General features: G+C 36.4%; 1 protein-coding gene across 5 annotated transcripts in view; it reads left to right on the forward strand.

The window, feature by feature from the left end:
* The window catches only part of MID1 (midline 1), a 241,450-nt gene that overhangs the window by 146,449 nt on the left and 67,913 nt on the right, over positions 1-27,088 (forward strand). For all 5 annotated transcript variants that reach the window (XM_040533853.1, XM_040533871.1, XM_040533845.1 and 2 more), the window contains exon 2: positions 493-1,208. In XM_040533853.1, the coding sequence (XP_040389787.1) occupies positions 549-1,208 (660 nt within the window). In that variant the 5' untranslated portion in view covers positions 493-548. The remainder of the gene's footprint in view (positions 1-492; positions 1,209-27,088) is intronic.

The raw sequence follows: 27,088 nt of genomic DNA on the forward strand, positions 1-27,088 counted from the left end.
AACTGTATTAACAATGATAGATTTAAAGTTATCAGCTATAATACTCTGGACTGATCTTGCACAACGCTATACAACAGTGAGGGATCTTAAGAAAGTTTTACTAGTAGATTAGCAAAACCAAAAGCAGCATCTGCAGAAGAAATCTGATTTCACTGTAATAGGCTATTTAAAGGTAATCATTTTGTATTTTTAGCAATCCACAGAAACATCTGTTTTCCTCAATCATATGAGCGAGAAAGAGAAAGCAAAAGCAATTAAGAACAAGTTTTTGGTTTGCATTCTTAAGTGAACAGAGAGAAAGGAGGGAAAGGAAAAAAAAAGTCTAGTTTTAAATACCTTGATGTGTGCATGTGCAGTTTCAAAACTTTAGATCTCTCTCCCGCCTGGTATTGTGGATTGATAGCACCGGGAGCCGCAGCAAAAGCTGACAACCCCCCACAGCTGACCCCTCATGTTCTCTCTCGCCTAATCGAATTTTACGTGTGTTTCCAGATAGCTGATCAGCTTCCCTGGATTTCGCTGACGCCACAGGAAAGCTTTGCCTGAAGATGGAAACACTGGAGTCGGAACTGACCTGCCCTATCTGTCTGGAGCTGTTTGAAGACCCGCTGCTGCTGCCCTGCGCTCACAGCCTCTGCTTCAACTGTGCGCACCGCATCCTCGTCTCCCACTGCGCCACCAACGAGCCGGTGGAATCTATCACCGCCTTCCAGTGCCCCACCTGCCGCTATGTCATCACCCTCAGCCAGCGTGGCTTAGAGGGGCTCAAGCGCAACGTCACCCTGCAGAACATCATCGACCGGTTTCAGAAAGCCTCGGTGAGCGGGCCCAACTCCCCCAGTGAGACCCGCCGGGAGCGGGCTTTCGACAGCAACAGCATGTCGTCCTGCGAGAAGGTCCTCTGCCAGTTCTGCGACCAGGACCCTGCCCAGGAGGCGGTGAAGACCTGCGTTACCTGTGAGGTCTCCTACTGCGAGGAGTGTCTGAAAGCCACTCACCCCAACAAGAAGCCCTTCACTGGCCACCGGCTGATCGAGCCCATCCCGGACTCTCACATCAGGGGATTAATGTGCTTGGAGCATGAGGACGAGAAGGTTAACATGTACTGCGTGACTGATGACCAGCTGATCTGTGCTTTGTGCAAGCTGGTCGGACGGCACCGTGACCATCAGGTGGCAGCTTTAAGCGAGCGCTATGACAAGTTAAAGGTTAGTGATACCTACCAGTCTCTGCACCCCACGGCGCGTGGTCGGGAAGGAAAGCGTCCTTCAGATGGGTGTTGCATTTCTTCCTTTGGGCAGGGGCTGGTAACAGCAGGTGTGCGGTCTGTCACCAGATGAGATACATATACAGATCTATATGTGCTCATCAACATTGAAAAGGTGTCAGATTTTCCCTTAAAGACAGATTTCTCAGTTGTGCTTTGATTCCTCTATAGCTATCATAAGGAACATACAGTTTGACTACTGCTGGGGTGAATTTGCTTATCTGCCTACATCTTCACTCAAGTTGTCTAGCAGGGTTTTCATGTTGACTGCACATACACAGGCACTGACGGAAATGTCAGGCATTCTTCACATACACTCTGCTGTTGATTATTTTTCATTGAGTTGTTTTCATCGTGGAAAGCTCTTTGCATCACTGCTAGCAGGAGATGCATTTACATGTGCTGGCTTCAGGGGCTGCAGCTGCCTGACCAGCCCAGGGGGTCTGAATGCCAGCCTTGCTCTTCCTGTGCTGCCTCACAGGAAAGAAAACCAAAATTCTCCCTCAGCTCCTTGTAGCAATTTCCATGGTTATGCGAGCTCCCCATCCCCACTGGCATGGCATTTCACCCACCTGGCACCCAGGCGACTCTGGCAGTCCCAGACTCATGTGGGACATCCTCACCAGGGGCAGCGGGATGGCTCCTCAGACTCCTGCTGAGGCCAAGTCAAGCAGCCCCTGACCCATCACGCTAATTCAGGTGCTGCAACAGAGCAAAGGAATCAATTTGCTGCCATTCCTCATTCCCTCAGGCTGGTCTGTGTGTGCCTGCCTGTCTATGTTTTGAGGGGATTTTTGACCTATGGACTGCAACTGAGAAGTCACAAGTGTGGAGGGCAAAGATTATCTGACAGCTTTCTCACACAGAATTTCAGAGATGTGAAAAGAAACTGTATTAATAGGTTTAACTAACAGGAAGGCTTTTCTTAAGTACCTTCAGAATAAAACATGAGGCTGCACACATCTATGACAATTTTATGTGAGTGCAGGTAAGTTTTGCCTACACATACCACATGTTTTTCATGCCTCTATGCATGTGCAAGCATGCAGATCATATTCTACAATTACATTAATATAATGAAAAATACTTTTTTACTTGGACCTGTTAGCTTCTTTTCATCTCTTAAAGACTTTTTTATTCAATAAGGAGTTGTTATTTCTGCTTTCTATTTCCTTTAAGCAGGTTTGTTTCTTCTTTAACAATTAAGAGTTTAGCCATTAGTAAAATGGAACATGGACTATAAACATGAATAGAAGGGGCATGGACCTACAATGCTTTTCAATAATCCAACAGGTTTACATGCTTACCAGGTGCTTCTATTTAGTAAGCTAGTAGCGACTGAACGACTGTATTTTTTATCAACTTGATACGAGTAGAAATGTGATACTTAACGTGAAGTACCTTCAAAATTAAATACTGGATAAGAACATTTTTAAGGATGTCAATAAACATTAAAGAAAAATTTCTTAGTGCTGATGTACTTAGATATGACTAGTCTTGAAAGAAAAGTTTAAAAGGCATGTATCTTCTTTTGAGATCTTTGGCTTAACATTACAGATGGTTAAGAAAAAAATTAGGGTGTTTTTGCATGATCTATGCTTTTGCTGTGCAAAGATGCCTAAGCAAACTCTGGATGGGTATCTCACACAGACAAGCAACATTCACATTAAATATTATTCAGTTTAGCTAATTTGGCAGAAGCCTAATAGAGTACTTTCTGCCAGCCTCATTCAAGAATAATTTGAGTACTAATTTAATGGTTAGAGTAGGCCTGGATCAAATAACTTTTTCCTTAAAGTGACAATTCCTATAATTCTTTATAATGTCCATAGAATTTTTTGAGACTTGGACTTTCTTTGTATCCAGTCTATCTAGACTCAGTTTATACAGAAAATTATTAGCCTACATGAAATCCAGTTACTAACCTTTTTGTTATGAGGCAGCCTATTTCACTTTGCCATTCCCAGCAATTACACCAGTCGTGCCAATTTTGCCACTGGTTTCAACACATTTATACCCTGAGCCCAGGGAGAGCTGCTAATGAAAGTATTTGGTTCAAGTTTGCAGATAGTCTTTGTTAACCTACCAATAATGCGCAGATGCCATTGGCAAATGCTATGTGCAAGTAGATCAGAAAAAAGCAGATCAGAAAATTCCCCTCTGAAAAACAGGTTGTTGCTCATTATATTGCTGCTGTGGGTTTTAAATACATGGGTCTGTTTGGTTGATAGATGGGTTACCAAAATTTAAAAAGGAAATTCTAAAAGAATGAGCAAGCAGTAGTCAATAGTGTAGTGGATTCATTCAAAAATGGTTGGTTAATTGTATCTTTAAAAAAGAAAACCCAAACCGCTTCAAATGACATTTTTCTTTTCTTGCAATTTTCTTTTTTTAAATCAACACATTGTTGATGCTAACAACAGCAACTAGTGTAGCTCTGGGTGTCAAGCTATGCTAATTACTCACATTCTCTTCCAGCAGTGTTACTAATTATTGAAACTATATCTCACCCTTCATTAAGCATAGGACAAAAGATGCCATTGCAATCTAGCTCCTTTTGTGGCAAAAATGAAACCCTTTAATTAGAAGTTCTGTACACTTGTCCAGCAGAGAAGTCTATGTTAAAGCATGTTTAACAGTCAGTGTAATCACAATTGTGGACATTTGAAAATGAGAAAGTGTTTTCCTTTGGCAGCTATGGCTCCAGCCCTGAGAGATGCTTTTCTTAATGAACTTTTACTGTGGGTAGAGGGGGATGAGGGCACTTATTCCAGAACCACTTCTTTCTTAGTTACCAAGACCTCACAGTACAACTATGCGTGTAAAATTATTTTAGTGTTTATAGACTATTTCTTTTTTTTTTAAAAAAAAAAAGGTCATAAACACAGATGCCTTAAAAATAGAAACCTCATAAACCGTGACAAAAAGAGAGAATAGGAAACATTCCAGTGGTACACTGACTTTATGAGGTGGTAGTCATTATTGTGGTAAAAGTTAGAAATAAATTTTAGCTACATAAGCAATGAGAGCTTCAAAAATAGAAAATTCAAATGCTGATGTCTACTCCACTATACTATCACAAAGAAAATATTGTCTAATCATTTTTGATATTGATTCTTTGTTTTTTGTCTTGTTGCGATGGCAAGGAAAACACAATTAAAAAGTGCACTCATTATTTTTAGAGAAAATTAATAAAAATTACTGTTGCCCTATAGATGTATTTATACTCAGGAAAATTATAAGAAAAATTAAAATATAAAATTGTTTTGGAAGAAGGAAGAATATTTGGGGGAGATGTTGTTGGGTGAGGATAGAAAGATAACGCCCATTTAATTTTAGCCAAAAGCCATGGTGAGATGTGACATAAGAGGAAGATAGTGAATAAACCATATTTTAAAGTGGTATAAAACCTGCTTAACTCCATTGAAACCAACTATTTTACTCCTCTTCATATTTACTGTGAATACGGCCATTGACAGGTATAACCTTGCCAAAAATTAATTTTGAAATTATTTCCTTGCTGCTTAATCAAGAGAGATCTTTTGTTAAATCAGACTGTTAGAGGTTAGCGGTGGTTCTCCGTGTTTTTGTTTGAACCTTATTAGCACAGTTGCGTATTGGACATGTTTATGAAGGCAGGGCAGTCATCTGAATGTCAGTCCGGAATTCCAGAAACAAAAGGGAGCTTCTTGTTTGTGAGTTTTTTGTTTCATTTGAGTGGCAGAATCCATAGACACCTATTTTTTCTGCACTTCTTTATTCAGGATGCAAGGATTTAGTTTTCAGTGATGTGTCAATCCAATTACTCACAAATATTTTTTGGTGGGAAGCAGCCATAAGCTGTTTCCACATAAGGAGAATTGCATTCAACTCTTATAAACCTACCTTGGTGGTGTAAAGGTAAGAGATTTTGTCAGGTCCACAGCTTCTACAAATAGAGCACAAAAATATATTTGCTTCCCTGATACTCTGAGATAAAAACTTCTATTTAAATGTCTTTGCAGAGATACTGGCAAAATATGTGGGAAGATTTCCAGCTATTACTTCTTTGTGATATTTTGTATTCACAGCTTGATCATTAATTGATATATTATGATACTGTGAGAACCTAACAATTCTAAGCCTGTCCTCAAACAAACAGTTTGGTTGGCAATACAGGAATATTGGTTCCTGTACTTATATATAAATACATTATGTAAACGCATGTAAATATATGTCTATATACATTTTATCAATTTTATATGAATATTTATAGGGCTTGCATTAGTACAATAACATGGCAATACTACATATGTTTGTATGTATGTATGTGTAGATGTGTTTGGATAACACAAAAATACACAATTTTTAGCAATTAATATCTGGAATTGTGTAATTGTATAAATATACGTATGCTGATATTTTAAGTAAATATAAATTTTCACATATAGTTAGGTCATTAAAAATATATTTGATCATGTGTATATTAACTACACCTTAGTTGTTTTTCTTGGTATTTATGTTTAAAACTCCATGAATATAACTTTTTTTAGTAGCATTTTTTTTCTCATATGAATCTATAGTTTGCCTGTATGCCCTTAAATTTTTACTAACTTCCTATTTATTGGAAGCAATTTACAGTAATAAATAAACAAATAAATAAATCAACTGATATGAAATATGACAGTATTTCAGTGTTATAGTGATATGCATTATTAAACATTTAGATAAGTGGCACTTCTCCATACTTGATTTCAAAATGTAGACAAATACTTTCTACAGTGACAGCTAGGCAACTTTAGCATATACACAAACCACTATAACCAACCTGAAAAAATGTGAACTCCTGAACTTTCATTGTTATTAAATTAGATACAGCTTTATATTATTATTAGATTAGATACTGCTTGACACATATTTCATTGTATTTGTTATGAAATGAAAAATAGGAATGGTCATATATATATATTAGTAAGGAATATTATCTGATATTACTTAACACAGAAACATGCAAAAGTATAGTTAACTCTCTGTGCTTTAATATTTGCAAATATCCAAAATATTAACTTGTTACGTAGAAGATGATAGAAGTAGGAACATACTATTTTATTACAAAGGCTTTCTAGCAACACTTATTATATTAATGTGTAAATTTTAAGGCAGACTTTAGAACATACTCTAGTTTTATCTCAGGTGGGTGTGTTTGCACCATCTGATATGTCTTTGGTGGAATTTAAAAGAATAAGTAAATGTCAATAGAGTCATAACAACGTTAGCAGTGGACTGTGTTTTCCTTTGTTTGTTTGTTTGTTGTTTTGGTAAGTTTTAGAATGTTTTAGCCTAGTTTGGAGATTCTGGTATTTATGACTGTGGATTATGATTTATTACTTAACAATAGCTATAAATAAAGTTCTATGAGATTGTTTTTATTTACTGAGTATATTTTAAATAATATAAGCTACAGTTTTTAAAAGCTTTCACAAATTTACCAGTTGGCATGTCTTTCACAAATATTTGTATATAACATATTACCTTCAATTTTTAGTGGAAATGATAGTGTTGAAGGCATAATATATTCAGGAAGAAGAAGATAATTAAATGTAATTGTAACTAGTATTGCATTATTTTCTTTGTTTTCATGATTCGGATTTCCAGGGAAGGTAGACTAGATGTTAAGTAAAATATATTTTCATAATTTTCCATGGATCTGATCCAAAATGTTCAGCTAATGGACTTCAAGTCCCTGTTCTAGCTCTTAATTTGCTTATTGTAATGACCTCCTGACTGTCCCTTTGTTGCTTATGCGTTTTTAGGGATAATACAATGATCGAGAGGTGGTGTTGGAATGTAATGAATGACAAATACCTCTTCAGAATGAGAATCTGTTTAAACAGCAAACAATAAAGCAATAAAAATGGAAATGAAGCAAATAAATGAGGTTAAGGACAAATAACTAACTCTCTTAAAACATTTAGAGTTGGGCACAGGTTGACCCTTTGTGTAGGAAAGGTAGCGCTTGCCTAATGAAGTAACAAAGATAGGATAGGTAATGGGAGAGGTTACAAACAAGGTGACCTTTCAAAGACAGAACTCTATATTTTTTAGAATAACAGTACATTTTCTTAAAATTGTTAAATAGAATGAGAAAACTAGTTCTTTTATTGCTTTATTGGGGAATTATAAAGCTCACTGAGGGGTTGTGGTTAGGAGAACTTGCCATAGACAGTAGGCTAAAGCTCACTCTGGCTGCATTGAGAGGTATGTGCAAGTGTATGAATATGTATGTCAATACATGAAGTATGTACATTCTAAATTTATTTTAAGGTGTAACCTTATTTTAATGCAAATATTTAAAAAAAAAAAGTGATAGCAAATACATTTTCAGACAAACGTGAAGGTTGTTGGCAGTATGCTTTAAATAGGAAAAAACAACAGCAACAACAACAAAATGGATGTAAATATCTCCCAAACTAGCACTACAGAACACTCAATATTCAGATTTCTCTCAAGGTTTAATTTAACAAGTTAAATTACTAAATGAAGAGAAATCTAAATTACTTTAATTCTGCCCTGTAATGACATACAATCATAGGAGCATGATTAAAGCATTTCGATTCTTCATTTTATGTTAAACGTTTTTCATTACCTATTATATTTTTTTCTGTATTCTCCAATCTTAAAACACAAATCCAGCAATGATCCCAGTACATTAATTTGTATTTCAGTCTTTACAAACATCTATCAAGATATTCTTTGGTCCTATATTTTTTCAGCAAAATGCGCCCTTCCTAGCCAAATGATAGTATCTGTGTGTGTCTTCAACACTGTGAGCCCACCCATAGTGGTTCATAGCCAGTAAGGTATAGTGCCTACCTAATTCAAAAAGCCTGAATAGTCCAGGGACAGAGAAGCTCTCCCAGGTCACAAACTGCAAAGCTGTGGTGGGTTGCTTTGGCCTCAGAGCCTGATGTGTATGGCAAGACTTTGTGTTCCCTCTCTCCCTCACCTCCCCCAAACCAGCCATCCAGTCCCCTATCCCCTTGTCTTCCCTTGACCCTCCACATAGGAAGCCTTTTCTTTTGCTGGGCTGGGAAGGAAGCTGTTGATACCAACAGTGAGCACCCACACTGAGGACATGAGGGGACTTCTGTCCTTTACAGCTTTCAACTCTCATTTAAAATGAACTCTCTTGAATCAGATAGAGCCTTCTCTGTTCTTCCAGTTGTCTAAAGTCAGTGAAAATGAAGAAGGAGCAAAGAAAATGGAAAAGTAAATGATTTTATCATAGTATGACAATACTGAGCTACCAAGCTATTCCTGGAACTTCAATATATGCTTACTTAAGCAATTCTTACCTAAGTACAAACGCTTAAATGGAACCACATTGTCTTCATACCTGTCAGTAAAATGTATAGAACATGTTGGGTAGCTAATAAATAAGTAATATAACATTGGTGTTCCTGATGCCTTATGGTGCCAGCAGGATTGCTTTTTATGACAGTCTTCTCTTTTGAAAGTTCTGCAGGCTGAAGTGGAAGTATAATTTGTTTTATGAACTTCCTCCTTTGTGTGGGGTGTTGGCCTTGTGCAATATCCCAGTTATGACTGTAAAAGGGGACATGTTCATGTTGTTTTAATGCCTCAGACAAATTTCTCAAGAGACTGGATCTCTGCATTGCCTCTGAACTTTTCAGATCCCCTTCATTAGAGCTTACAGACATGTTTTCAGCTGCCAAGATGGGAGATTTTGTCATAGCTGGGATTGCACTGCAATATTTAGAAAATTCTTTGCCACCTGCTAACACCTGTGTGTTTTTTGCCTATGCCTTACTTCCTCTCAAACAGCTCCTTGAGATTCTGAGAGCTGAAAACTAGAAAGGAAAAAAGAAAAAAAAAATGGGGGGGACAAGAAATATCCATAGTCAGGAGTATGGTTATGTAGAAATATTTCACTATCCATCTGGAGTATGACAGTAATGCACTTCCAATATTTTAGGGTTATTTATGTGTTTTTATGAATGCATGTTCGTCAATTTGACTTTGAAAGGAAGGTATGGTGTGTTTTTTTTTTCATGCTTACACTATTTGCATTTTTAGAGAAATGAAAATTTCCTGGTAAAATGTAGTTTCAGTCTAGTCATTTTAAATTTTGTAATTTTAACTTCCTTACAGTGTCAGAATAGCACAAAGTAGCAATATGATCTTTTAATTATATTTTGCAGTATGAGAGGGATCAAATTCAGTACAGATGAGAGATGTAACTGGAGTGTCTATGGCTAGCTTTTTTCCTTTTGCAATTTCCCTATTTAATTAGTTTTGATATTGAGAGTGATCTTCCGAATTACCACAGATGCCTCATCCATAGCCTCTTTGTGACACACTGAACACTGGCTACAAAAAGCAAATGTTTGAAAGTTGAAATGGCAAGGATATTTTGGTGGAATAATAAAAAAGAGAGAGAGAGAGACGGAAGGAAAGAAAAGGAAATTTCTGTGGGCTTTTTTAACTTTGGAATAGATGGTATTTCACTGTACTAACATCTCTGCCAAACATCTGTAAAGTATGGAAATAGTTTTATCTATTTTTACCATGGCAATTCACAAAGGTTCCGTTCAAAATTAAGTCCAGAATATAAAATTTTCCACAAATACATGAAGAGATGTATTCCCTGCTTGAAGAAGCATAATTAGTAAATTAGCAAATTAGAAAAGTCATATGGTATCAGTAATATTCAGGCTACATCCTGGCATCATGTAATGGGTAAGATTAAATAAATAATAACAATAATAATAATAAATATTGATTAATTCCACTAGTCAAAAGGGGCACTACTTTTTGATTTCTTGTAATGATTCTGGTGTGAAATATAGTATCCACGTTTTCACGTTTTCACTGTGCTGAAAGGTCTGCATTCTCATGCACATAATTTAGGAGAAGTTCCAGTGCAACTGCATGTCCTGCCTTCTGTGCCAGCCTAGTAACAAAGTAGATATACTCCCATTACTTAATTGTGATGTTCAAACCAAAGATAGTATACTGTAATAACACTACAAAATAGTACTCTATTGACTGAAAATTTACACTCCCTAAATTTGAAAAAAAGAGCTGAAATGTGAGATATTCCAAGTTAATTAAATTCTAGGTTTGGTCTGTAGTGTTTTCTCTTTTATGTCATAAGTGTTTTGGCTTTTATTTCTTAATGAAATTCTGATTTTGTTATCACATTCATTTTTCAAAGGGAATTCTCAATAAAATGAAAATGAAAAAGTAGTACAAGAAGAAGAGATCTTTTATGTGACATATGCAAAAGTTCATATAAATTACAATAAGTAGGAATAAAATGTATAGTCTCTTCTCAAAATGCTAAAAAGTACAAAGGGTCCTTTTCATCACCTTTCTTCTTAGGGCTATACTACACTGATAATTTCTTACTGTCAGCTACTGTGCACTCACAAGCTGTGGGTGAACCCATGTAGGTATATTAATTATATGGATTAATGTTCTTCTGCTTTTGGGAATGGTGGTGTGCCCTGGTAGGATAACCACTGCTTTGGTGTACAATAGACTGGAAGTTGTTGCTGGCTCCTGCATTACAGCAGCCTCCTCACTGAAACTCATCTCTGAAGCCATGCTAGCAATTTTAAAATCTGAGGCTGTATGCCTGCATTCTCTTATTTACTGTGACGCAGTCAAACTTTTCAAGAGATTAAAGACAGTCAACTGTTTACAACAGATGTGTCTCGTGGTAGAAGCATTAAACAGACTTGGTGGGCTGTGGTTAATGGCAGTGTGTGCAAATTTTATCTCCAGATTAAGTCAGCAATGTATGGGGAATATAAGTCTCTTCAAACTGAATCCAAGCAATATTTAAAAATAAATAAATATAAAAATAAAATATATAATAATATAAATAATATAAATAATATAAATAATATAAAAATAAAATATATAATAAATAAAATAAATAAAATATAAAAAATAAATAAAATTATTATTAATAATTTACTAAAAGATCAGAAAAGATATTGATCAGTATATGGATGACAGTTCAACTAAACAGATATTTAAAATATATCCATGACCCAAAGAGTCTAAGCACATACATGCAAGAAATCCCTTCAGAAGTATAACAGAAGGAACCGTTAAAATGATACAAATCATATTTAACTGACCTCATCAATTAAAAAAGACACCAAGATTAGTCAAGCCAAAAAAATGTTCTGTGCCTTTTCTAATATACCAAACCCGACCATATTCTGTAAACTATAAAAGCGGAAAAATGTATTTGCAGATGTACATGAGATTGGCGGGGTGAATGCTTGGGAAAGACCCTGTGTTTTTCCAGTAGTCATGGTCCTTCTGAACATTGTATGGTCTTTCCTATAATTCCTGCTTCCCCAGTGCGCTGGGCTGCTTGGGCAGGGGGCACTTCTGGATGGCCGTACCAGCACTGGGTCTTTCCCACCACACAGGGTGTGCTTCCACTTAGTGGGATGGAGCTGCATTTGCCTTTCTGTGGTGAAGTGCTTCTGTTGGAAGACCAGCACTGAGGGTTAATCTGTGAATTGAAAACTGCCATGTGAGGGAGCCCCTGCATTGAGGTGCTTTTTTATCCCAAGGAGCTATAGGTGTCCGCTGAACAGAAGGACCCGCTCAAGATGCCTGGTGAGGTTATGCAAACTTTGGGTGAACTTCTACGATGATGCAATCTTTTCTTTCATGTGCTTAAGTAAGGGCAGAAGTTGTTCTCTCCCCTGCATTTGATTTCACCTTTCAACTTAAAAAATATGCTTCAGCTTTGGGGGGAAGGGACATTATATTAGAAGCACAATAATGTTTTCACCCTCTTTTGAGCATTTCTTATGATCACTGTTGAGGAAAAAGTGACCTTTCCATTCAGATCCACCAATTAGAGCAGCAGCCATGATGCCTTTTTGTGTTTTCATGCTGTCTTTCATTGTGCTGAATTAGCTTTCTTTTCAGAGTAACTTTGTAGACGCTGGTCTAGCTCTCCTGAAATTCTGATGCACTGAAGTTCTTATTCAGGCAGGATGTTAATGAGTTATTTTATCTTTTTTGTGTGTAAGAAATATTATCAGAGGAACCTTTTTCTGTCTTTAATTTACTCAATTAAATTCAGCATTGTCAGTATTTACAAGAACGGAAAACCTTTGTCTGAACATACAGTGAATTACTTGTACGTAATACCGCCTCTTTAGATTAGTAACCTTCTTTTTATGTCTTTTGTTGAAAGATACTTTGTAAGAGAGTAAGGGAAGAACATGAGCGTGATAAAATAGTAAGACATTTTAGAATGCCTGAAAAACATTTAAATGTAGACTGATTTTTTTAGCAGTCTTAAATGGGTTCTTGCTCTGTCTAAATCAATTTGCACATTCTCATTTGAAAGCAGTGTAATTTTTCTGCCAAATATATCACTGCTATCATATAGGAAAACAAACAAACAATAAAATCTAAGCAAACAAAAACAATTTGGAGTTCTGCTCTTAAATATCAGAGTGCTTAATTTCAGCACTGCTGAAGTCAGTCAAGGTTTTAGATATGCACAAAGTCAAAACATGTTTTAGTAACTTAAGGAAACTTTTAGTCTAATTGTTACCTCTATTGTTTGTAAAACTGGGTGTTTGCTGTATAGGGGTAAAATCAACAAGAAAATTGTTGGATTGCAGGTAAATTATTGTCACAAGTTACAGATGCAGGTGTGGGAGGGCTTATTTTGTAATGATGGTGTTTATAGTTAGTGATGAAACTGTCACTCCAAGGAAGAAAATAAAAGAAAAGTAAAAGGGAAGATGCTTATTTTTCACATTTTTTTCTGATATCCTTTAACCATGCTAAGCACCCCAATTCACTCTGAGGTTCAAGACAGGAGTTTCTTGTTGGATTACTCCTGTTTGAAAAACAGGCTGTGAATGTGCTGTCACATGTTTTCCTTGGAGGAACTCATTTCCTTCCTGAGGAGGTCTGCAAGGTCAGGTAAATATCCGATCTAGGAAGCTGCCTCTATCAGGGCTGCTCTCTCTGAGTCATTATTTCTGTGATAAAAATTCATGGAGAAAGTCTTTCAGAAACCCTGGAGTGTAGCTAAGGACTTAGTCATAGCTTTGAAGCCATTTTAACCTGTGCATGCTGGGTAAAAGAGAATTTTCCTAAAGCTCTGCTTTTTTGTTCTCTTATATAATATATATGTCGTTTCAGTATTGTTTAAGAGTTTGAATTTTTGTAATGGTTTCTAAGTGCTGTGGAGCAGTAAGAGCTAGGAAGTACAAGTAAAAGGCCTCCTCCTGTTAAGTCTTAAAAGCTTGGTCCTGTTGCTTCTTTTGCTTTATATTATGTTTACAGTATAGACCACATTCTGGCCACAGGCACACCTGCAGAATCCTAAATTCTTTCGGTGAGCAGTCCTGGTAATGCAATAGCACAGGCCTAAATGGGGTGGGACCAGTCAGTCTACTCCATCTTCTCTGTCTTTAGGCATCCAGCCATCTTCACTGACCTAATTAGTGTACTCTATGTAGACTGCTGGACTACATATTAATACCATAGGCACAAGTCAGGTGCCTAAAATACAATTTCCAAGCAGCCAAATCAATTAATGGCTGGTTTCTGTGGGTCCAACCTTTTCTTCCTCCTGTCATGTTGCATCCCTGCCTCCTCTTTGGCATCGGTGTCATGCCTGTCCAATCCTGCCCTGAGCTACACCAGCTCTCAAGGTTAGTATAAAACCACTCCGTGTAGCTAGTGAATAATTTTCTGGACATTTAGCAAGTTGAAATGACTGAGTCAGATGTGCTCTAGTTCTGGCACAAAGTAAAGATGAGGACCTTCCAGAGTAGGACAGGGAAGAAAGTAATTGAATGGACTTTAAATAATATTGTAAGCAAGGAGGAGCAATTCCATCTCTAGCCCTTAATTGTATGTGAAAAGGGGATATAGCAACTTCTCTACGTCCAGCTTGGCTGAGTCATTCTCTTTATTACGACAGACTTCTGTTAAGATGTATAGATGTGACTACTGAGCTTGAATAAATCTTTCAGAATTTGAAGAAATCTGAAAAAAGAAAGCTTTCTTTTTCCATGTGTGAATAAGTGACCAAAAGTGCTTTTGCCAATAAAAACAACTCTATTGATAAACAAAGCAAACTAAAGTACAGAGGTACAAAAACAGCGTTATAACAATATATATACAAAGGTTTTTTTTTGTTGTTTTTGTTGTTTTTTTTTTTTTTGTACAAAAATTCCCTGTTGAAGCTGTGGCCCTCATGTGATGTTAGTGCTCTGGCAAAACATTCTGATGTAGATGTGAAGCTGTGGCTTTTGTTGGAAGTAGTGGTATGAGAACATATTTGATCTTTGGAGGTTTTTATCTCTATTCTGTGAATTTTGCCCTATGATTAGTTTTCTTTGTCACCCCCTGGTATATGCTTAGAACTTACTGTATGTCCTCCAGAAAGTGTCAAAATTTTGAAAAAATATTTTACAAGTCTGGCTTAAATTTTGAGTGTGGAAGCAGTCACAGAGGTTGTATGCTTTAGATTTCCTTGAGAACCCCAAATAAATTTCTACTAGGCATATAATCTATTCTGTTTTGGGAAAAGCCTATCCATGAAAAATATGGACAAAGCTGAGATTTGTTATTTATGTATTTATTTTGATTTAAACATCCAAATTTTTAAATAGTCCTTAAAATATAATGAAATGGATCTCTCTGATAATTCCCTTTTAACCACAAAGCAGCAGGACCTCAATAGCTGAGCTACAACAGGTGTAATTGTCTGATTTTTAAAAACTCCCGTCTGATTCTTCCCATTTTCTCACAGACTGTGAAATCAAATGGGCTTGGGAATAGTGCTCACTAAAACAGAGCTATTCTAAACTAAATAAAGAGAAAATTCCAAAACACATCAGAGCTAATTTGCCATTGTTTTCACCATAAACCATAACGAACCCTCATCAAATGAATGCAGCTGCTATGGTGCTGTATCCAAAATAATGTAATTAAATTGCTGTTTGGGGAATTTTAGAATATAAATTTGGCAGGGACTCATTATTGGCAATTCGACAGTGAAGCACTAATATAATCTTATCCAGAGAGGTGATCCTGTGTGCTGTCATTCTAGAGAAGAAACAGGATCAGGATGACAAATGAGCAGAGCAAAATCTGAAACAAGAAACCGCAAGAACTTAAGACTAATCCAAGCCATGCTGAAAAGACTATTGGGAAGGAAAGGGGAGGACAGGAGGAGAAACCTTGGATGGGGTATGTCAGAAAAATTCTCTGTCATGCTCAGATGTGACAAGGTCAACACAGAAAGAGAGCCCACCAAAGGGAGCCTGAAGGAGGTACAACCTTGCCACCAGGAGGGTATGAGCAGTCACAGACCTGAAGCAGGCAAGGGTAGTTCAGGGGCATCATGCCCAGAGCTTACTCATCCTTCCTGCCTGTTCCCCTACAAAAACATCCTCTCCTAGTCTATCAGAAAATGTGTGATTGTTTGATGGTAACTTAAATTACCTCCATCTGAGGGAAAGCAGCAGTGTTAGGCAGCTTGGCCTCTTGCATGATGAATTCCCTTGGAGCTGTCGGGACCCAGGCTGGCATATGGAGATGCAACATACAACTCAAACATCTGTAAAAACTTCCAGGAGGAACGTGTGCTGAACACACCGACATTGTCTTTGCTTGGGCTGTTCAAAATCAAACAAGAAGGTATTGAAGTGCCAAGTGTTATGATGAAGTGACTACTACAATCATTTTCTTGGTTACAAAACTCTAAAACTAAAACAAGTATCATCCTGTCTCATCAGAAAGCAAGTTTTCCTTCTAATTTTTGTTAAAAGAAACCACAAATTAATTCTAAACTCAGGAGAGAGGAATTTGCACTGGGGCCAAATCTGAGCTTTTAAATGTTTATGTTTAATAAGCCTTAGTATGCCCGTTCTAATTAAGTGTATATGAAATATTGCAGCTTAAAGCATACTTTAGTTTTACAGCTATGTTTCTGTTCCTTTATATGGTAAGAATAGCTCTTGGGATTATGTTTCCAATATGAATATTCAATATTATGGATTCAGAATTGGATAGCCATGAATATTTAATGTTACATGTTCCCAAAGGAGACACCTAACACTTCAGCTCAGGGACAACTGAACAGATGAAGCCAACAAAGTCCTTCAGATTATCTTCAAACAAAGTCCTTCATGTTATTTTTTTTTTCTCTCTCTCTCTCTCTTTCTTTCTCTTTCTCTATCTCACTCAAAATTTTTTAGTGCATATCAGTTACTGACAAAGTTGCAGAACCAGCAGCTGACAGTAAAATAATTGAAAAAGGGGACACAAACAGCAAATTTTCAGGCTGTTGATGAAAAACATCATTTAAAAAAAAAGAAAAGTACAGAGATCGAATGTTGAGATTAGAGACTGTCATGTTCAACAGCAAAAGCTCACAGAACATCTTTGGTATGGAAAGAATATTAAAAAAAAGTTCACAGGTGGGTGTGAATCTCTGTTATACCTCCACTTAGATAAAAAAATATATATTTTGAGGTTTGATATCCTTTCTACCCTAAGGTTTAAAACAAGAAGTAAAAATGAGCCTGCTATATCCTTCTGTTGCTCAGCATTGGCCAGTAAACATTCTTTTGGATGGGAATAAAAAATAGTTATTAGAGCTAATATTTGGCCTCAAGGTAAATGTTCCAGCCACATAAATCTGCTCTAGTAACAGACTGATGTCTCCTGAATTTGAACTGCCAGAAGGGGAAGTGAAAAGAGAAATAGGCAGGGCAGGATTTGTAGGTCAGTCACGGATTTCGTGTAATTCATTTGTTTATGTAGCTTTGCAAACCCAAAGCTGTCTGAGATTTAGAAAAACAAATATTCACGTCTTCTCAGAAGTTTGCCAAATGACAGAGTGCTGGCAGTCTAAGAGAGAGGCTAAATTCATTTGCTGCCATGTTGTTTTAGCTCACAATAAGCTTTACAGTTATCCTGGTTTTCATATGTAATACCTTCAGCATTGCTGATGGCAATAGGGTGCCTCTGTCCCATGCCGTAACAAAAAAAAAAAAAAAAAAAAAAAAAAAAAAAAAAAAAAGCTGTAGGAGTTGCTTAACAACTTCATTGGGATTTTTAACATTACTGGGTGATGACTTTGGTTTTATCTTGCAATTTAATCAATAGAGTTGGGTAACGTTTTTAGTGTCTGCAAATTCATTGTGAATGAGGTTTTGACCTAAAGCTATTCCCACTTTTGCGTAAAACTGTAGAAGAGGCTTGGGGTGAAAAAAAAAAAAAAAAAGCCTGAAGACATATTCTAGTCATGTCACAAAATCTAATTCTTATCCCAGTATGAGTGTCTTTGAAACTACACCTCCCTGTGTAAAAGTGTGGTGTCTCTCAGGAGAAAGTTAGAGGGCATTTGGAGTGGGATCTTCTTTTTTTTTTTTCTTCACTGCACTTTGCATCATTCATTTGGGGAGGTAGGAAGCGATTCTTCCTCTGACCCTTTTCTCAGTACACCACAGTAGCATAGTTTGTCCCTGGGGACATGAATGATGTCTCTTCTGTCCAGCCAGCCAAAGATGCTGGGCTCTGCCATCCTCTGGATCTGCAGCCTGATGTCTCGGCTGCTCTGATTCAGGGATTCCCCTACAATGCGTACCTTTGATCCTCGGACCAATAATGAAGGACCTTTAACAAGAGAGAAGTCCTTGGCCATATATATCCTCCCACTTGGTTGTCCTAGAACCTGGAGATTTAGCCTGTCTTTAGAAAAGTGGGAAGTCCAGGTCAAGTTTGTTCTTTTCCCAAGGTAAGGACAAGACCAAAGAAATACAGCAACTTTTCTGCTCTCAGTATTTTGATTTGGCTGCTGACTCAGAAAATCAGTTAGAATCACAGCCCTACATGGGGCAGAATAAGTTAATATTCAGTAGGACAGTATTTTGGCCTGTGTGGAGCTAATACACTTGCAGAGGCTGCTTTCCATGTACTGCCTTATTTACTCCTCTACATTCTCCAGCAGAATCCTGTTTTCTGTGCAGGCTTATTTAAAACAGAGATGCAATACATTAAGAGAAAACGCAGACTTTTTTTTTTTTTTTTTTTGGCACAACAGGTCTTCAGACTGGTCTTAGATGAAGTTCAGCTAATTTATAGACTAACAATAGTGACCTAATATTTCCTTTAATACTGAGATTTGGCAGTGAGCACCAGAAGGAAGTGTTTCAATCCAATGTATAAGAGAACAGCAAAAGGGAAAAAAGAAACTTCCTCTTTACTATGTGAGGAGAATAATATATTACAAATAATTTCCACCCATTAAAATGCCCTTTTGTTCTTACAGCCTGGTTTGGGATTTTCAGTCACTCTGGTTTTGATCATTGTAATATCTGTACAAGATCCCATCTTTTCTTCTTCATATCCGTAGCTTGCCTTTGCATATGTTCCATCTGAGGCCAACTACTTACACTCAAAGATCATTAAGCAGGGTATTTATTACTAAAGAGTAGTGGTCAAATTGTGAGCTATTCTGGCCCAGCTAGTGCTGCTAGATTTTTGTCATCCTCTTCAAATCTAGTTATTTCTGGATATTTTCATCTTCAATCAAATGACCAGCTGTAATGTAGCACTAACAGACCAAATTTTGTGGAATATGGCTATTTAACTCAACTTTCTCTAATTTTGCAAATTCCAAGATTAAAATCCAGGCTGAGAAGCTGTCCAAGCTTCTCTCAAGAATTCAAGGAAAAATCTTTGTGTTGTGCTAGCAGCTCTTTAGGTGTTTCCGTGAGGTACCTCTCTGATTAGTGATTGGCATGTTTTTGCATTACAAATAAATAATAACTGGAGAAGAAAGAAGGAAAGATTTTGTGTTGTGCTTATTTTGTACAACACCAGCAATACAGCTGTGTTTCATTAATTCGTGTTAGGGAGGTGGCTTCTCTGGCCCATTTTGTCCTACTAGCTTTAGGAAACTATATTAGCAACTCTCAAGTGTATTCAAGTCTCAGAGCAGTGAGGGTCTTCTGTTGTTTGTGAACCATTCAGCATGGAAAAGCTGAATTGCTCAAAGGCTTCTCTCATAAAAGGCATATCATGTCTGATTTGGAAACCCCACAGCAGCATGCAGTTTAACAGCAGAAGGGACTGGAAGAGACACTGCCAAGTCCTGTGGAACTCAACACCAGGTTTCAGAAAGTGGTAGGGAAGGAGAGAGAGATTTCTGGATGCCAAGGTTTTAAAAACAATCAAGAAATGGCAGTAAATTATGTGATGATGCCTTGGGAAAAGGCTGATTTTCAGCCACTAATTTTTGATAGCTTTGTGACATAATCAAGCAATAAATGTCAAAAGAGCACTGCTCTTAAAGGGGTTTCTGCACTCTAGGTTCATTGCAACTAAAATCCAGAAGTGTGCAGGTTTGTTTAACAGCTTGTGGGGAGCGATCCCAGGAATTGAAATTAATCAAAGAATAAGCAACATCAAAAAAGTTGTGTTTCTGATTTTTTTCAGGATTTTGGTTGATTTTTCTTCATTGAAACTAAGCACAATTATAATTAACTTCTCCTTTTGAGAAGCACTGGAGTTTAGTTTCTGCTAGGATTCCCATCCAAAATGCTACTTTCTGTTGCTTAGTTCTTATTTAAGTAGAAATTTACAACTGTAAAGTTTTCATCCCAAAATAAAATTAGAATGGGCTTTTATTTTTTTTTCTCCAGTGGTTACTGCGTGTAAACCGGAGGTACATTCCCAATTAGGGGACTTCTATTTTCTTTTTCTTTTCTACTTTTTGCAAAATACAGATTCTAATAGACAGTTGATAGCAGTAAAAAAGCATTTATCCATCTCCAGAAAATAGCACCTTACTAGTTTAAGTGGAATTTCTTAATGATGAACAGACTGTAGTGCTAGTTTTTACACCATTTTGTCCGAGTTTACCTTTTATACTAGCAATACATTTTTTTTCTGTGTCAACTCTGCATCAGATCAGAAGGATGTATTCTGTTATCATTGTCCATTGTGCTCAAATGGACTTCATGGGAGATGGGCTCAGGAAATCTACTGTAGTTCCCTGACTCTGGCTAAAGCTGAAGTACAGCAGCATTCAGTGAGATATATATTATTAATATATATATTTTATGCTCTTGTTCCTGGCAAGTTTTTAATATAAATCTTCTATACACACAGTTCTATCTTCTGTACACAGTGTTCTGGGGAAGTCCTCTCCTTCTGGCTAGAAACGTTGTCCAAGCAAATTTTAAAGACTGTAAAAGAGTGCCCAGAATTTCCAGATGTATAATTATGTATAATATGCTTCTTATGTATAATATGCTTCTAATTTGGCTCTTCTTCATCTGGAGTCCTATGCGTCTTTGGGATTTTCAGCTATGACCACCCAGACATGTTCATGCTGCTCTTTACCCACACACAGGAATTCTAATACTGTCAGGACATTCTGGCCTTCCTGAACATACACTATATTATTTGTTGATTGCCAACTTCATAATAAGCCTTCAGTAGGTCCTCGGGAGGGGTCACACACTACCCAGGTGGCCGCTGCGAGCCAAAAGATTCCTATGTGCCCTAAATATCTCACATTTATTTAATATACAGCAAATGTTCACAGTGTTTTGACAAGGAAATCCTGCCTAAAAATATCAGTTGTCTCCTATCTGACACAAGATCCTTGCCTCCCTGGATGATTCACATCATGGCAGACATAAGCAGAAATGAAAACAACGTCAGCTTTTTACCTACAAAAAGCTTTTTGCACAGTGACAATGGTCCATTTTACTTTTACTGACCCACTTAAAAACATGCTTCACTGGAAAACCTGGCACTATGGAGAAAATATCTCAAATGAGTATTTAAGTTTTATCTAAATACCCTGCAAGCACTTTGGTTATGTTATCAGAATCATATAATCATTAAGATTGGAAAAGATCTTGAAGGTAAAAGAATGACTGTAAGGTGCAAAGAAATCTGTCATTAAGATATGATTGTGCATCTGTTCTTTATTTCATTTATTTGAAATAGTAGCCTATGAGGTTATGGTGACAAGAGTTGGAAAACACGTCCAGTCTTTGTGCTGATGATTCCAATCCACACAACAAAGTTCCAGTAGGAATTTGAATTCATGGAATTACTTTTTATTATATCTACTTGTTTTATTGCTGCTCACAGAGTCAAAATAGACATGAAATAATTTAGTGTCTACTTTGAAAAGCAGAAATCCATGTCTCATGAATGCTTTTTCTTTTGAATATCCTAATGTTTTTTTTCTTTCTTTCTTTCAAACTTCTTGTTAAAAGGGGATAATTGGTATGCCTCTGAAATTCATAATTCTAATAGGTTTTAAGATAATTCCAAGGCAAATATTTGGTGGGCCTATTAGATATTTATTGACTTTTTATTCTGGAGAACAAGAGGGTTCACGGTGTCAGTATAATTATTGATCTCACTGAAAATTCTAACTTGTTATTTGACTGCTTATTTTGGTGACATAAATTAATTGGTGAAAAGTCTGATTTTAAATGTATTTTAATGCTGCCTAAGTAATTCAAGGAAGATTTGTATTTTACTCGGACAATTTGTAAAAATTTATAAAAGAGAGAGGGAGAGGAAAGAATAAAAATCAGCATAGTGAACATGTAAGAAAAGAAAAAGTAAACAAAAGCTCTGTTTAAGGCTCCAATCCTGTACAAGAAAACCTAGTTGTTGATTTAAATGGGAGCAGAATCTTGCCCTTTAGCAGAATGAGTGCTTACAAGATACAGGACTGTCATTATGTAAAATGGTATTGTGTATTTGCTATTTTTTGTTTCATATCATGGAAAAGACCCAAGAACCAAAGACCCCCAGGCGAGCATTTAATGTCTAAAATAAGTTAAGTAAACCTCTTATTTTTATTGGCAACCTGCAGTCTGTTGCAGCTCACACTCTGCTGACAAAAAAAAAAAAAAAAAAAAAAAAAGGGCTCTGCAGTGGGGTAAAACACAAGCTTTTCGTGTTTGGGGACTTGGCAGAGGATGAACACAGGAGTCTCAGTTAAGCCTCTGATGTAAATAGGTGATTTCACAGAGCACCTTTGCAATTTGGCTGCCCTGTTTGCAAGAGACCTCACAATTAAATCAGCCCTCAGTGAATTGCTTAACATTACCCTATAGAAACCTGCCTCTGTAGGTCAAATCTGAAGTTAATTTGCTGTTCGTTGTAAGTATTGCAGTTTCTTTTGTGCTGTTCTCAGAGTACAGCAGATGTCTACCTCAACTCTGTACCTACTTCAGTCTGTAAATATTGCTGTGAAATACATACACAGCTCTGAAATACAACGAAGAACTCAATGAATAAATATTTGACATTCAATGAGAGACTTTTTAAATTCAATTCACCTGCAAAAAAATATCTGGCAGCAGAATTACCAAATTGAGTATAACTGTAAAAATTATGAGTTGTGCTTAGGCAATTAGAATTAATATTGCCCTAGTTCTTTCTACTCTGATTATAAGTCCTTACAGAGTACCATCCAGTTTTTATCATCCACATTTAGTGAGGTGCTTTAGTTTCTGTACTCCATTCTTTAGAAGTTCACACTAACAGCATTCTGTTATGGCAGGACTGATTCAAGGCTTGTTGGCATCAGTGGAAAGGGCCCAAGCTGACTTCAGTGGCTGCTGCACCATTACCACAGGGAATCAATGGCTATATGCCTAAAAAATTTACAGGGATTAATTTGAGTGTTTTGTCTGCATCTTGAGTGGAAAAGTCTCAAGTGAGGTCCAGGGAGTCAAGCTGTACATAAATCATTTAAGAACACTGCAGCAAAAACCATGTGCTTAGACTGAACACTTAAGCAATTAAATGCCCAAGTACCATGAACATTGCCCTGTGAATTAGGTATCTGACTGTTATTTATGGAGTAACTCTACAAGTCCTAATAATAGATTGTGTTTTTCTCACATATCTTTTGTCTCATTCCATGCAAAGTATATCTGGGGTAGTTCACTTTGAAACCTTTGAAATACTGTGCCTTTTAAGGATTTTTTTTTGGTTTAGTTTGAAGAAAAAAATAGGTATCTATACACTCTTCCTAATTACTCTTTGTTCTATATTCTTTCACCTGTTTGTTTTAAATTTTACAAGGCAGACATCATGTCTCCTCTGGTTTTGTAAAGATCCTTGGGTACTTTTACTATATATAGTTGATTGAAGGCCCAATTCTAAGGTTAGGTCTTCATAGGTAAAGATTCTACAGCAGGCCATGAAACAGACTGTTATTTAATCCAGGTGTGTAATTGCCTGCAGGATCAACCTCTCATTTGTGAATATTTGTTTCCTTCGCATTTGATGCAAATGTTGCACTATTTTTTACTGCAGTGCTATATTACTTAACTATCCATGTAATTTAACTGGATAAGGAGGTCAACTGACTTTCACAAGGTTCATGAGATTCCTTGACTGAATTCCTCAGCATCCATATTGAGTGCCTTATTTAACAATCATGTCTTTCACAGGTTATAGAAGACCTCCGCTTTGAGACACTTACAGATGGATGTTTACTAACAGTATTTGTTTGATAGGTTCATAATTATTTCACACATCATTTTATACTGCACTTGTACAATGCAGAAACCTACAGGATTATAGATAATTCAAGACATGAAAAAAAAAAAAAGGTCTGTTTTCAAATAAAGTCAGCATCGGTATAACATATCTGATGGATCTACATAGCCAATTATATCTCATTCTTTAATTGAAATCTGTCTATGACATATGGTTGCTGTAAATACACATTATCCTATGTAATGTTTTCTTTACCTGGGCAGATCTGTATCAGTCTAGTTTTCCACTTTAAATGCAGGACTCTTAAGTTAACCTGGACTGTTTATAGGCATCATTAAGGAGTGATATAGTATCTGTTTCATGTAACTTTATCCGGTTTATAGATAAAACATAGCAAATTCATCCTCAGTGGACCTTATCCAGTTTATAGATAAAACATAGCAAATTCATCCTCAGTGGACCTTTACTGAAGTTTTTGGAAAATCACTTCATCCAACGGATATGGCAATTTAAATACTGTTTTGAACATATAGCTTACCTTCTTAATCACAAGTGTTTAGTAACTGACATCCAGCAAGTTTTACAAAGTTTGTACAGTCTCTTGATGTAAGTATTGGCAGAAAGTATTCCGGCTAACAGAAAACCACATCTGGTTTTAAATATTAAAAAAAAAAAAAAAAAAAAAAAAAAAAAAAAAAAAAAGCATTAGTAATTTTATATTTCCAGGTAGTTCATTCCCTAGCATGATTAGACAAGAGAATGCATCTTGTACACTTTGAACCTACACAATGCAGCCTTGCAGCGCTTGTTTCTTTCTGGTCACAGCCAAATTATCAAAGGCAGTTTATTGCTATGATGCAAACATAAAAATTCCAGAATTAGAGCTACATTTCTTAAAAGTACTGATGTTGAGGGCTGATGTTGAAATAACAAAAATTTTCTGGCCTAGGCTGGGGATAATGGTAAGTTCTTTATTCTGCCATTATGGGTAGCCTGTTCCTTCAGAGTGCTTAGGTCCTGTGAGGTGGGATAAGTGTGGTGGGATCACCACCTGGGAGAGGTCACAGTAATCCAATGCATGTTACTTGCAAAAAAAGAAAATAATAATAATAATTTTAAAAAATGTCCTGCATTTGTGGTATCATCTAAATGTAAAATACACAAGCTTTTTAGGAAGTGAGAAAAAGGAAAGGTAAAAAACAATACAGTGTAACAGCCATGTGTAACAAACATATATGGTACATAGTGACCTGTTGCTGTTTCCACTGGTACTACTTGCAAGAGTAAGGGTGACACATATAAGGGCTTATGGGACAAAGGCTAGGGCTTCTGTTTCAAAGCAGAATTGATAAATAATAGTATTTTCCAGGAATGCCTCCAACCAGATTTTTTTTTACCACAGTACAAGAAACAACAAACTGAAAGCATCCCTTTCTCTCCAGCATATTTTGAATGCCAAATGATGAAGCTACATAGACATGTTCAAAAAAAGAACATACTCATTTAAATACAGGGCTGCATAAAGCAGCACAGATTCACTTGAAAATGATAAATAAAAAACAAGAGAACAGTCTATTTTTTATCCTCTAAATTTCTCATTATCCTAGGTTTACATAAAAAAATACTGAGTTTTAAAACATTGTCTGGGATGGGATCTTTTTAAAGCAATACAGCTATATTATCATTACAAAGTAGGAGTGTAGCATGTCCCAAATGCCACCTGAACATCAGAGATGGACACTGTTATCACTAGCTGTGATTATTTGCTCCTCTAAGTCACTATCAAAGGTTGTAGATGAGATCACAGAGATGCATTTTTTTGTATCATGTAGTAGATTTGCAACTGAAAATAAACTCTTTCAGTCATTGAACTAGCATTATTTTTGGAAAATTTTGGAGACAAAAATAATTTGGGCACTATGAAAGAATAGCTATGATTTCTTGATTTTCCTCGGAACTTTTTAATCTAGATTTTGTATATAAACTTTGAAGTTAAGATACTAGCAGATCATAAGAAGAATGGGAGAAAAGCCTTGAACTTCAAAGAAAATCACAAAATTGAACAGGAGCAATGTGACACTGCAGAACTTCACAATGTTCTTTCATCGCTTCCATTGTACTCTCCTCTTGAAGCACTTCAAAATCATATATCTACTCTTACGCTTTCTGTGAGTATAACTTTGGTTTATAGTGAGAACAGAAAACATTCTGGTTCTCACACACACAGCCATTGCCAAGCCTTGATATGGAACCTACCTTTTTTTTTTTTTCTTTTGTCAATTGGCAAGTATATCATACTCATAGTTTAACTATACTCGTAGTTTAACTAGTAAACTATGCTGCCTCTAGCAAGCAAAAAAAATAATTCTAAATTCCTCTCTAGGTTTCAGAATTGGATAAACTATTTTATTTCAAATGTTTCAAGTACAAATACAAAAGAAGAATCTGAACAAATGTTTTGTTTTTAACTATACTAGACCGAAGTATCTTAAAAGTCTGACAAAGCATTATGTCCTAATGGAACAAATAGAGCAACCTGAAACTTGACAAATAGTGAATTCTGCAGTGTAACTTTCAACAGAAAATCTCAGTGTAGAGCACAGGCAGATCAGATAACCTTTATCTTTGATCAAGAGCCAAAGGCATGAGGAAAATAATGACATTCATTTAATATCTTTTTTTTCATGGAGAACATGAGGTAAGGATTGGAAGCAGTTATTATTTATTTTAACAGGAGAATTATTATTACTTTTGTCTAGTTAAAACAAAGCTAGGACTGAATGAAATAAAATTGTATGCTCTCTTCATATCTTTACTCTTAATATTTAATAAACTATCTTTTCTTCTATCGTCTGCTCTCTAATATTCTATTCCATTCTTCAGTCTGCAAGAAAAAAACTTTAAATTAAATATAGTCTAATGCCTGGGAACAGAGCTGCTTCTAATGCTGTTGTACACAGTTCAACAGTTTTCCTCATTTATGGGCCAGTAACTGAATTTCCAGTCACTTATATACATTATTAGGTCACAAAGATTCAATCTTCATTCTGGTGTAAAATTTCAAATAGAGAAACTTGTTTCCCTTTTCTCTTAGGGCATTCTAGTCTGTGTTGCAAAGAAAGGAGAAGGCGAGCAGTATCTTTACAGAACTGTTATTACAGAGATCTATATCAGGGCAATAGGATTGTATAAGGGTTTGGGAGCAGGGACAGTTAGGAATTTTGGAATGATCTCCATATTGCTTTTTATTATTAT

Source organism: Cygnus olor, chromosome 1 (assembly GCF_009769625.2).
Source record: "Cygnus olor isolate bCygOlo1 chromosome 1, bCygOlo1.pri.v2, whole genome shotgun sequence".
Lineage (NCBI taxonomy): Eukaryota > Metazoa > Chordata > Aves > Anseriformes > Anatidae > Cygnus > Cygnus olor.